The sequence below is a fragment of the Capronia epimyces genome, assembly GCF_000585565.1.
Source record: "Capronia epimyces CBS 606.96 chromosome Unknown aczIQ-supercont1.3, whole genome shotgun sequence".
Taxonomy (NCBI): Eukaryota; Fungi; Ascomycota; class Eurotiomycetes; order Chaetothyriales; family Herpotrichiellaceae; genus Capronia; species Capronia epimyces.
Genome location: NW_006912906.1, coordinates 354,839 through 367,728, shown reverse-complemented (window position 1 = coordinate 367,728; position 12,890 = coordinate 354,839). Strand labels below are relative to the sequence as shown.

The 12,890-nt window shown below is 53.0% G+C and overlaps 3 protein-coding genes across 3 annotated transcripts; 2 read left to right on the top strand and 1 right to left on the bottom strand.

Moving 5' to 3' along the window:
• Positions 1 to 134: 134 nt before the first annotated feature.
• A1O3_03392 (uncharacterized protein) lies at positions 135 to 684 on the bottom strand (the record flags this gene model as incomplete). Its single annotated transcript, XM_007733530.1, has 2 exons — positions 135 to 545; positions 637 to 684. The coding sequence occupies 2 exons, from the start codon at positions 682 to 684 to the stop codon at positions 135 to 137; spliced, it is 459 nt and encodes a 152-aa protein (XP_007731720.1).
• Positions 685 to 6,278: 5,594 nt separating this feature from the next.
• On the top strand, positions 6,279 to 7,640 carry A1O3_03391 (uncharacterized protein; the record flags this gene model as incomplete). Its single annotated transcript, XM_007733529.1, has 2 exons — positions 6,279 to 7,457; positions 7,512 to 7,640. 2 exons carry the CDS (start codon positions 6,279 to 6,281, stop codon positions 7,638 to 7,640), a joined length of 1,308 nt encoding a protein of 435 aa, XP_007731719.1.
• A 2,947-nt stretch (positions 7,641 to 10,587) lies between these two features.
• On the top strand, positions 10,588 to 12,476 carry A1O3_03390 (uncharacterized protein; the record flags this gene model as incomplete). Its single annotated transcript, XM_007733528.1, has 3 exons — positions 10,588 to 11,111; positions 11,161 to 12,308; positions 12,358 to 12,476. 3 exons carry the CDS (start codon positions 10,588 to 10,590, stop codon positions 12,474 to 12,476), a joined length of 1,791 nt encoding a protein of 596 aa, XP_007731718.1.
• Positions 12,477 to 12,890: the final 414 nt, after the last annotated feature.

The window sequence follows — 12,890 nt, the reverse complement described above, 5'->3', positions numbered from 1 at the left end:
GCCTCATCATGCTGCAGCCTGAATTAGAAAGGGTTGCGGGCTGGAGGAACTCTGCATTGTAGCGGTAGGATCCCTGCAGCCACTCTTCCCAGTGTCTGATCCCTGCTTTTTAGAGCACCGTCGAATAACTCCTACTACTTCTCGGCTTTCAACAGCTTGAGAATTTCGCTCTCCTTGTCCCCAACGACGGCCTTGCCCCGTCCCCAGTCCACTACGACAGGCCTAGTGAACACGTCACCGTTCTCCTGCACTTTTCTGAGGGCGTCGCTCTGGCTGGCAGCTCCTTTGACCAAATCCCCCGCAACGCCTGCGCCGAGGTAGCCGAAGATGCTCTTCAGCTGGTCCGGCGTGGGTGCAGTCTCGGTGACCTCAAGCTCAAACGGGTCGCGTGTGACAGCTGTGTTCTGAGGCGTGTGGTCAGATGCCTGGTCTTCCGTAGCTGTCTCACTGGCTTGGGCGGATGCTTGCTTGAGGAGGGTCAACACCCTCGCGGACGCGGGCACGCTCGGTTTGTGGAAGAGGGTGATAACATCGAGAGTCTTGCTCTAAAAGATCCAAGGGGCCAGTCAGCAAACTGCGGTACTTCTTCAATTTGTTGAGAACGCAGGATCCTGGTCTCGCTGCAGAGATATACACTACTACAAATCCGGGGGTGGGCGGAAGGGAACTTGCCATGCGAAACATGTTGGAAACCCAGGCTTTCATGGGCTTCGGGTGCATATCAAGCTGGAGCCGTTGGAGTTCTGTCGGGCAGGACAGAAAAATCAAGGGCTGCGTATTGATTGAAGGAAAGATTTCAATCGGGTCAAGGTACGAGTAGGTAGCAGCTTTGTCCTGCGCTTACAAGCACTGGCAGATCCAAACCTTCACGCGAGCTGCTACGACGTCATTCTATAGCCCGACATCATGTGATCTATCAGCTCCACTCAATCCACGTGCCATCTTAGCAACCAGAAGGCTATGGTATTACATAAACCAGGAGTCAGACGGGTGACGGAGGACTAATAATGATTTAGGGTAGGCTTATCGATCGAAATGCTCTGCACTATTTCTTTTATGTATATGGTGGATGCGGAGGGGTAGCATAAAGGGTTACAATATACTCACACGTACTTGAGATGGTGGATTCTCATAACAAGGGTTTCTCATCAAACAGTCAATATGTTGCATTCGCACACCACCACCAGCCTCGACGTAACGAGGGAGATGCAAGCTAAGCTGGAGCCGTAATAGTATCCCGCATGACCGGTCCATAGTAAGCGTTTGTCACTACGTAGTTTTCCAGTCGCAGGAGATTTCCAAGGCTATTCTCTCGTTCTAGAGTCGGCTGGGTTACTAACGACGAGGCTGCAAGATACATAAACCAGCGCTTAGAGATTCGCAAAGGGCGTGAAAGCCGTCCAGACATGGGGGCTCGGTCAGAATGGAGAACTAACAGCAGATGGGCGCAGTACGCTTCGATTGTATGGCCTGAGACTCCAGAGAAGAGGTATATCGGCATCCATAAGAAATGAGCTATAGTCTCTGGAGATGCTCTCTGCAATCACGTAGAGCCGAGAATATACTCGCGTCTCGGAACTTCAGAGGTGATGTATGCCACGGGGAGTGGTGCTTACCAGCCACGCCGACGCTTGGGATGGTCTAAGCCAGGAGGTCATTGACTGTTCGGTGTCGAGAGCTGTCAGGCTGAAAAGAGTGCAGGGCCCTTAGGCCTCAGAAAGAAGCCACCTCTCTGCCTGATGGGTTGTGGTAATGTCAAGCTTGCTGGTTCGATCTTCTTGGGCACGAATAAGTGCGAGCGTTGTGCCAATTCAGTTCATTTCAGGGAGCAGTGAGTATCGTGGAGGCAAAATTCCAAGATTAGACCTGCTGTCTTCCCGCCGATTATGCCGATGCGTGACATGGCAGAGCTCCTCACGGTTGTTGGTAGTTGGTAGAGACAACCCGTGTGACAGTGCCACTGTACTTGCAAAGACAAAATGCACCATCGAGCGAGGACCAAGAACAAACAAAGGACAATCGGGACCCGGGGTCTAAGAACCCGGTTTCTGTCTGTGTGACTGACCCATTGCAAGGCTTGACTTCTAACGGGACTCCCAATTGTTGACAATCTGCTGTTCGTGCGTAACTTGAGTGCCCAGCCGATGCAGCCGCCCGAGACACTGTTCTCTCACAGTTTCAAACACAAGAAAGCCGAGATTGGCTGTCACCTAAAGGAGGTGATTGTCCGCTTCAGGCCCGTATATGGAATCTCTTCGAGATACCGGTAGCAAACACACGGTATGTCAAGGGTGAACTATAATGAGAGAACGGGACGGGAAGGGGAGACGGGATGGGTAGGGAGGTGCGAGGGGAGACAGTTTCAAGCTGAGATGATTGAGCATAAAATAATTTCCGAATACGATGATCTGATATTCGATTGTCAACATCTGGACTGGACTTCGAGCCGCTCCCAGGCTCCCACCGTATATTTTAGGAGTGTCCTCGAGTGACTTCAGAAGTACCGCCAATAGTGCACTTGCAGCCCGATAAGCGGCTGTCAGCGGCCAGGCCGAAGACGCGATCTGCAGGGGCGCCTTCAGGAGAGCTCGAACCGGGGTGTCGGTTCGCTTAGGGAGGGGTGACCATTGGATCCCCTAAATTGTCACCCTCATGCTGCCCACTTTTCATCCCTGCTCACCGGGGACCACCGACAGACGAGCCTTTGCTCTGAAATTGCTCCCAGGAATCACACTTTGACATAAAAATGCTTGTCGAGTTCGCTATTGCACGACCAATCGCATGGCTCGCTTGCTCGCCAGTTGACTGAGTACAGGCGAGATTCGGTGACGGGGGATGTCAGCACTGAGATGTTAGAGGCCAGTGACAAGCAAGAATGAGACGTGAGGGTGCCGCTCCGAGTCGCATGGCGTAAAGGACCTGAGTGCTGGAAGTCTTTTTAATCTACTACTATCCTCCGTACACGTCGAGCAAGGTACACGGTGAGCTCGAGTGTCATAGCATGATGCGTGGCAGCCTCGGAAGGCACCTGACAGATCGATCTTCATAGGTAGGTGGGTTGGCGGCGTTCGATTCAAATGGCGGTTGCGAAACTGGGCTGGCGTACTCCGTACGCCGTAGGCAAAGCGAAAGTAATGGAACCGGTGGGGACTGATTAGGAATGGATCCTTTTCCATGGATAGAGAACCAGGCTAAGCTAGGGGGATGCAAGGTTTCCCTCCCAGAGTCTCACGTAACAACGAGCCGTCGGACAGGATGATGGTGGCAGCCACATGGCTCTGGAGATTGTCTGATCCGTTGGAAAAGCTCATGCCGCTAGTGCAAGATTTGCCGAATGGAAAACGGCTTTAGGATGTGTGGCGAAACTAACATCGCTAACTAGGCCGGTGGAGTTCGACTGACTGGACTAGGGAGGGAGGACTAGGATGATGGTCGTAGTCCAGTTCGGGTAGTCAGTTCGGGGAGTGTTTTGGCCGGTATACGCCTACAATGGGCAGAGTACACTGTAGTCGGTTAATTGAGGCTCAGCAGAATATCCTGAACACCTACGACAAAGGCCTAATAGGCCTCTCTCCATTGGGACAGGTACATCTTACCTCACAGCAAGCTAGCTCACACTGGCAGAGCCTGAGGTTGAACGTAGAAACATGCGGGACTCTGGTTGCGTAATGGCTTGCGGTCTGCAAGCGTGACCTATCTGCCGCTCGCACGTAGCCAGCTGGCAGCCAGACAAGCGACATGACATTCCCAAAGAAGGAGACGGGAATCAAATCCTCGGATGGTGAAATAATGGCAAATGGGACGTATGGCAATGCCGCAGAGAACCCAATGCGCCGGCAGAGCCATCCAGTAACAGTAGTATTCCCTGGTCCATGTCATAATGTATCCATCGCATTCGGACTAGTCATGAGGACCCCAACGTCAAACGTGCCTGGAGGGGCTTTCTTTTGCAAGATAGACTTTCCGTCCTGGCATGGCACCACAGTGACCATACAATGGTGGACTGAGGGAGGGGTTTGACTAGCAAAGAGCACACGGAAAGGAAACAATTCATGCTGCTAGGTAGCGGTCACCTAACTTATTCAGAGTTAGTTTGATACCGTACCAACCTAATCAGTTGTAGTCGGGTCACAGGGATTGGGTCACACAGACCAGGATGTTTGCTTTTTTTTTGACTGGGATTACCGCTTTATTAGAGTGGTGGACACCACGCGTCCAACTTAGGGACGCTAGACAGTTGACGACGTTAAGAAGATTGAAACAGCAACAGCAACATGGGGATCGTGAACAGCGATCGAGATTCAGGGAGGTAGGGATATGGTTCAAATAGCCGAATTGATGTGATCCCACACCGTAACGTGTACGGAGTATTGGTAGAAACAAGAGAGAGAGAAATAGAGAGAGAATAATAGGTATGTACCTAGATACCAACGTACCTAGGTACCTACAGCACCTCAGGCTATGGGATATGAAAAGACATCGGCACAGGTAAGGTAGTAGTAAGAGTAGTAGGGGCGGGCGGTCGCGCGGTCCCCGCCTGCGCGATTGTGCCTGCGCGCTCTCCTACTACCACTCTGCATCCGTAGGTATGCATAATGTATTTTCTTCTTCGCAATATTGGTAACAACATTAATGCATCGCTGAGAGTACAGAACGGAGCTATCTACACATACGAACGGAGTAGTAGTACGGCTTCTGTGTCAACCACTGCAAGGCCTGCTCTTCAGGATCCTACCTCCCTCCCACACCCTCTTCCTCGCCGACCTCGCGAAACATTTGCTCTCCCCTTCATCCTGCGATGAGATCAACATCGGTTTCTTCGCTGTCTCACACGTCTCTCCTCTTCCCCGGGCCTCGCTTCCTACAACATCCGTGCTCCTCTAGTCCCGGCGTGTCCTGGGTGGGCACTGAGCATCCTGCATCCTGCAAGAGCTACGGTACCAAGCACGCTAATAGATTTGACAAGTTGGGCTGAGAAAGCCACCAAAAGCCACTTGCTGGGGCGTGATCCCCCAGCGCTTGCGTGACTAGCACAATCCTCTCCACCCAAGTCTCTTTCTGATGATCCCATCACAAGTGATCCAAGCTGCTTCCAGCATAGTCATGCCTCAGCATCATCCAATTTCTTGCGGTCCCTTTTGGGGACCAGACTCCGCTGCAACGCTCGGTCCAGACTGTTTTTGCTCGAAGGGAACTGAGACCAGCCGGACCGGGCCCCATGTCGACTTAACTCTACTATCTACTGTAGGTGGCTGTCCCTACCCTGTTAGCCTCTCCCGCACCCATCCACCAACAAACCCAGCAATCAGCTTCGATGTTCTCACACCCGTGTGTGCTAATCCTGTGTCTTCACATCCCAGCAAGCCTTGGAGCTTGCAGCCCGCCCTCCAGTTCAGCTGGCGCCTCCATGCCTCTCACATCCTAACATCTCCTGTCTCCGCCATCCCTTTTTGACAAAGCTCTTCTCGTTTTAGGCGAAGCAGGCGACAGGCCCGTCCAGCCAGCCGGCCGCCAGCTGGCCGCTAAGAACGCCATGTGCTGCCCCGACCAAAAGGATCGCGCCTTCAAAGGTTCTTCAATCTTTTGAAATCGTCCTTGAACTGCTCTTTTCCAAAGCCTCACCAGACTTCCTCTCCCCCAAGCCGCCAGCAGCCTGACCTGTCAAAACGATCGCGCCCTCACGGTCTGCTTGGGGAGCCTGTGCCTCACAGAACGGACTTTGTCTTTGCCCGGCGTCTTACTGCTTATTGTTGGCATCTGCGGCGGTGCAGATCTCTTTCCCTGATTGTCCAGCAAGCCGAGTCGTCCATCGAAGCCCCACGACCACTGAAAAAGCCGCGTACACCAACCGGCCCTCAGCCATCACTGATCATCGCTCACCATCGCTCCACCGCAAACACCTTCCTCGCTAAACTCCCAGTCTATATCGCGATCCCGGTCGAGATCGACAGAAGGGCTTCCCTCACTGTGCGTTACGCGCATCTCATAACTGTCGTTCCAACCCAGCAAAAGACGATAGGCTACACCACACCACACCACCGGCGAGCAAGCTGGAATACGGTGGCATAGGTCAAGTCGGATTTTCCTGGTGACAGCCTTTTGAGGCGTCCCTGCGACAAGACTGGCCCCAAAGCCAGCTGACTCTGTAGGAAAATCGACCTGTTCTCCAGACGCATCACTGGGGCCTGACCTTGGTCTTTTCTCACTTCACCTGGTAGCGCTCGCGCATTGAACCACTACGAACAGCCACTCTGGCGTCCGTCGCAATACCCCTTCCAATGGGGACATCCCTCAATGCCCTCAATGCGCCGGGCAGCCTGACCCAGCGCAGGCAAGCTGCGTCGAACCTTCCCGCATTCGAGCTGCCACCCCCAACAAATATCCAATTCACTCCAATATCAATTCATAAGATCCCTCCTCTTTCCGGAATCAACACCTCTCATGCTGGTGCAGGGCATGTGAGTCTGGGCCAGCTTCTTACGCCGCCATCGAACTCGGCGTCAGAAGGAAGTGCAGCTTCATCTGCCCTTCCTACGACCACGACCCCCAACAGTGCCGCTGTTCCAGTTCTTCCCTATACACCTACCTTCTTTAATACTGGCACTACACCAACTGGCTATAACACGGGCTTCACTCCTCAGCCCTGGCATAATGGAAACGCTTTGATGCCCCCCCGTTCCATGTTCTCCCCGATGGGCGCCCAGCCGATGAGGAATCATTCCAATTCCCCTTCGACCGGAGAAGGCTCAGCATTGCCACCTCCTCCATATGATCTGAACACCATTCAGCCATACGGAGCACATCTCCCGATATCTTCTCCTATGACTGCTACCAGTTCTGCCGCCCAACATCACGTATTGTCGTCTTTGCAGAATGAAGGTCGACAATCGAGCCAACGGTCTCCTATTTCCCCAAGCGAGGGAGTCAGCAAGCCATCTCCCAGTCCTGCGCTGTTCACAAGTGTGACAAGCACTGCTTCCCACCCATCTGTCTATGCATATGCAACTTCTACACCGATCTCTCAGAGTCCGCATCCGCATCCCCTGCCGGGACCGCGTGTTTCTCCCACACTCCAAGGGCCACTTCCACCACAACCCCATGCGCCATTTATGAGGCCGCCACCGCCTTCATATTCCTTGCCGGCAATGCCAGGTCAGATGATGTCAAATATGCACAGTCCAGGAGCACAAATGTCGATAGTGGGCAACATGCAGGCGAATATGTTACCGGTAACCTTCAACAGCGGTTACGCTGCAAATTCGCATGGCATGTATGGTCAACAACGGACGGGTACCCCACAGTCTTCCCCCAACGACCGTCCTTTCAAATGTGATCAGTGCCCCCAGAGCTTCAATCGCAATCACGACTTGAAGAGGCACAAAAGGATTCATCTCGCCGTCAAGCCTTTCCCTTGCAATCACTGCGACAAGAGTTTCTCACGCAAAGATGCGCTTAAGGTAAGTCTTGTGCTCGTCTAGTTCTGTCTTGCCGCGTGACTAACAATCAGCCAGAGGCACATTCTGGTCAAGGGATGCGGCAGTGGCTCTACAACTGACGGTATATCCCGAGATGAACACACAAAATCTGAATCTGGCAGCGATGGTGTTAGCGGCAGCCCGGCTGCGGCAACAGCAGCATGATGAACTGACCTTTCCGGTGGAATACACCTTTCCAAAAAACCTCACTCAACACATGTACAATACTATGCATCAGACCTCGCCTGTGGATAATTTGTTTTTGGAATCTTGTGGTATCACGGACATGATGTGATGGATGGCAACCTCCAGCGGTCGGCAGAATGAGACGGACAGTTTTGATGGATTTCTTTGAGGGCTTTGGGAATTTCGTAATTCCACTGTTGTTATTATACCCCAGGGATTTGGAACGGCATCACAGGGCCATTGAGACCCTTTATTTGGCAGGGCGCTCGGATGAAGGATGATAGACTCAAGAGACCAGGATGAGCGTTTTGGGTAGGCTGAGATCAGCTCTCACAGGTTATAATGAAGTCAGTTTCCGGTTAGATACAGCAAACTATAGTGCGACTGTTGCGTGAGGGATAGGCGTAGTTGCCGATTGTATGTATGTCGATTTCGCTTTTTGAGGCCTCTTCCGCACCAAGCAAGACAAAGGCGGCTGAAAATTGAGGTCTGGGCACAAGTCTGGAACTTCGAATCCAGGGATCCCTGCAGCCATGCACATCTTGCTTGAATTAGAGGATGTCAGCAACCACTTTTTCACTTTGCATACCTCACTTTAAAGACCTCGGCATCCCACAACGCTTATCGCTTTACAGAAAGGTGTAGTACGATAGCGCTATCGTATCATATTGTATGTATCGTTCACCTCTCTATTAGGATACGCCCTTTAAAATCATACATACGAGGTATTGATCGGTAACCCCGGATTAGTGGAACCTGTCAGTCTCGCTACAGCCTCAGGCTCCACCTTATCTATCCAATCAATCGAGGTCTCAACAGTTGAGACCTTCTCTCAACTGTTGCGACCTCGCTTGAGGTTTGCAAGCGTAATGGAGCCCGACGAGGGTGGTTGACCAATCATAGAGGTTACAAAGTAGGTACGCAAAGTGAAAAAGTGGTTGCTGACATCCTCTATTGGCGCAGCTTTGCTCGCGGGAGGCTCCGTGACAGCTTGAATCGAGAATGGCGGAGACAGTCACGTGTATATGACTTGCTACGATCACGTGGCGCGTTTCAGTGACAGCGCTTCTGGGGTAGGTAGCACAGGTAGAGTTATGGTTCACACTATTTACTACTGCTGCGCAGCTATCACACAATCGCAACATCACTTGCTGTTGTGGCAATCTTTGACGGAGGTCATGCTAGTTGCGAAATCCCTCCCAGCACGTCTTCAGCGAAATCTGGGCTCTCACGATATGTGCGTTCTGAATGGCCCTCTTTCTTTCGGATGGGCTGGAAGGTGGTAGAGGTCATCCTTGCCCGGTAGCCCCTGACAACCTGCCCACTACAGTTGTACTGTGTAGGACTTTCCAATCATCTTCTCCTGCTACAGCTGTTCTACGCCTCAGACTTTGATCTCGTTAGGCAGGACTTCGACTGCGGGAAACAAAAAGTATGAGCAAGCAACACTGAAACGCATCTGTGCAACGGCTGTGCCCTGCGATCTCGCCCATTGTACGGAGTATCAGTGACTCGAACAGGCACTGCACCAGCGCGACTAGCCCTGTTCCACAAGCGTCTTGACGCTGAGGATAAGAACACTTACACAGTGGAACACGATATACCTGTTGGCCGCCTATTCACTGTTCACTACTGTGTCAGGGAACAGCTCTACCGGTCCACCCGGCCGCGAAGCTCGCTGCGTGCATCGCTTGGGCAGCACAGGATCTGCTTCGACGTCGGACTACAGGCCGTGGCACCGAAAGACACTAGCAGTTGTATCTCCACAAAGAACGATTCGGGTGCACGCATACCGATATAGAGTACTTAAGGTCGATTCGGGCAAAGAGAGGGATCGAGGGCCGCGTTGAGAAATATACAGCTCAAGAAGAAGCCAAATTGTCATGCCACGAGGTTTGAACTTGTCACCTATTGTACAGGCCATTACAAGCCAGACTTGGGATGCAGTAGCCGATGAGATTGTCGATTGCAAAAAGAAAACAAAAAGAAAAAGAAACCATGAATAGTCCAGTAGTAGTTGAGCTGCTCACGACAGCTGCAGCTGCGGGGGGCTCACTCAGGCTTCGCTTCGAAGCACACTATCGAAGCATTTCCAATCGAATCGTAGCAGAGTCTTCTGAACCATCAACCATGCTCTGTTGATAGACCATGTTACCCTCATCGTTCTCACCCGCTGTTTCATTGTGCCGCCATGGTGCAGGCGACAACTTCGCAGGTCGCAGGTCGCAGGTCGCAGGTCGCAGGTCGCAGGTGCCCGATGCCCAAACTCTATCGAACTGCGCGGCGATCGCATGCTGACGATCCACAACCCGATCTCGCAGGCCAAGTTGGCAGATCGACGCTGCCAGATCTAAATGCCCCTGTCCGTCGATATCCCTCCGTCCTCTCCTCATACGTTACGAGGCTTGCATGCACGTTTGACCTGCTGAAGCCATACTCCGTACACACACACCGCGTCTTCCAATCCCGCCTTGTCTGCGGTAGACCGGGTCATGCTTAATGTCGCCCTGTCACCCACGCCCCTCGCATGCACACGTTGACATCGGGGTCTCCGCTCTGCTGCTGCCCAACGCCACTGGCGATCTTATGGCGTTGTGGTCACCTTCAACCCAGCATCCTTGACTGCGTCAGGGCCAGAAACAGCCCCGGCTTGTTGGTAGCTTCCGCCATTGGCTCGACTGTTCTGTCCGAGAGCCGGAATGTTCGGTTGCTTTCACGCTGATGTCGCTTCGCTCTAGCGGATGCTCTCAAGATGAGCGAATCGATCATGACCCGAATAAGGTTTCAGGACACACGCGCGATTACGTGGTAGTAGTCAATGACCTGGCTCCCTTTGGCGATGTGGGTTATAAGGGCTGTCATCTGTCATGACTCGAGTCGCCCTTCCAGTCTCTCTCTGAGCCAGCGAGCGAGTCGCATGAGCACGATGGCTGTTCAACGAGTGCTCCTATACTTGATGCGTCGAGATCTACGCCTTTGCGACAATCCGATCTTCCACGAATTACACAACCTTTCCAAACAATCACCCGCCCCGTTCACGCATGTGCTCCCAGTGTACATCTTTCCCGCTCAACAGGTTGAGGTCAGCGGGTTCCTGGCTGATGTCAAGTCCAAATCACCATTCCCCGAAGCCAGATCGGCAGTTGCAAGGTTCTGGCGATGTGGTCCTCATAGAGCGAGGTTTCTGGCGGAGTCGGTCTGGGAGATGAAGCAAGAGCTCGAAAAGATGGGCAGCGGGCTCCTTATTCGTGTCGGGCTTCTGGGCCAGGTTGTGCAAGATGTCCTGGACCAATTCGAGCGAGAGAAAGGGCGGGCATCAGTTACAGCGGTGTGGATGACTATGGAAGAGGGCGTGGAGGAGAAAAGAGAAGAAGGAGAGGTGCAAAGCCTTCTTGAGGGAGCCGGAATAGATTTCAAATTGTGGCTCGACGAGAAATACTTCATAGATGAGTATGAAGCACAGATTCTGGGCAATCATCGAGGCTGACTTCATTTGCAGTAGGGATATACCATTCGACATGCCGTCAGATCTGCCCGATGTCTTCACAAGTTACCGAAATTTGGTGGAGCCACTGAGGGAGGCTCCCAGAGGAACTGTCCCCCCGCCTCCTTCGCTACCGCCGATGCCCTCGTTCGTGCCCGTTCAGCCGGCACCATTTGCTATACCCGAGTCCTACGAGGCACTGGAATCCGGGTTGATGAAGCCGCTTATCGAACAACCTCTCCTTTCCGACCCTCCATCATTCCCTCCCGGAGTGAAGTCAGCACATCCCTTCCACGGAGGGAGCAGGGAGGGGCTCCGACGAATCCAACACCTGTTGAAGTCTGGCGCTCTGACAGAATACAAGGCCACTCGCAATGGCCTACTCGGGACGGATTTCTCAACCAAGCTTTCTGCATGGCTAGCCCTCGGGTGTATCACTGCCCGTCAAATCCACGCTCAACTTGTGGACTTTGAGGAAGGCCGGGACGATCAATACAAAGGTACAGAGGGTTATGGTAAGGGCGAGAACACAGGGGCTGCTGCCGTGCGGTTCGAGCTCTTGTGGCGGGACTACATGAGACTCTGTACCAGGAAATTTGGGCCTCGACTATTTCGCTTGCAGGGGCTTCGCGACGATACCTCTTACCCGTGGAGAACCCTCAGCGCTGGTGACGGTGGATCTGAAGTAGCAGAAATCGTGCAGAGGTTCCTTCGCGGAACCACTGGCACGGGACTGATTGACGCAAGCCAACGGGAACTTTTCCTCACTGGCTACACAAGCAACCGAGCGCGACAGAATGTTGCAAGTTATCTGGCCAAACACCTCGGTATTGACTGGAGACTAGGGGCTGAGTGGTATGAAGCCAACCTCGCAGATTACGATGTCTCAAACAACTGGGGAAACTGGCAGTATGTGGCAGGTGTAGGCAACGACCCCAGGGGGGAAGCTCGCGTCTTCAATCCTGTCAAACAGGCTTTCGATTACGATCCCCGTGGGGAATACTGCAAGGCCTGGGTGGAGGAATTGCGGGTCCTGGATGAGCCACAGGAGATTTTCCAGGCGTGGAAAGTGAGCAAGCAAAGGAGGGCTGAGTTGCGGCTGGAGGGTCTCAGCATGGTCGAGCACCCGCTGATCAAAATTGACTTCATTGTGGGAAGCAAAGGTAAAGGTGGCACTAGCGGTGGCCGATACGGAGGGAGCAGTCGAGGCAGGTCGAGCGGCGAGAGTGAGGGAGGCAGAGGACGAGGCAACGGCAGCTCTGGAGCAAGAGGAGGATTCCGCGGACGTGGAAAGAGTGACACCAGGGGTGGAGGCTCAAGCCGCAGATTAGCGGTAGGTCGTCAGAGAATGGTGGACAAGGCTGTCATGACGGATGGGACGAATTTGCATTGAGATTGTAGAGGGCGTAGCACCAGTAGTATGTACTAAGTGTCGGTCGTCTGTGTGTTTTGATAAGTTGGCCGGCGGATGAGCTGACGATAGTCTCGGCCTCCTAAGCCTACAGTACTACGTTAACTTACAGTACCCTGATAATAGGTATCGTGGATCGAGCAGCTGAACCTTCTTCGCCTTGAGTTGAGTCCCAGCTGGCGCCCAAGGGCTTATGGTTGCTGAAGGTCGTTAGCAGCCAGGGCTTAGACCAGAAGCTGGCAGCCATCAGCACATGTCTTGGGTCTATCTATGGACTACTCCGTCCTGGTGTGTACATAGTACATACGCTTGAGCACCGCGGTCCACGCCTCCA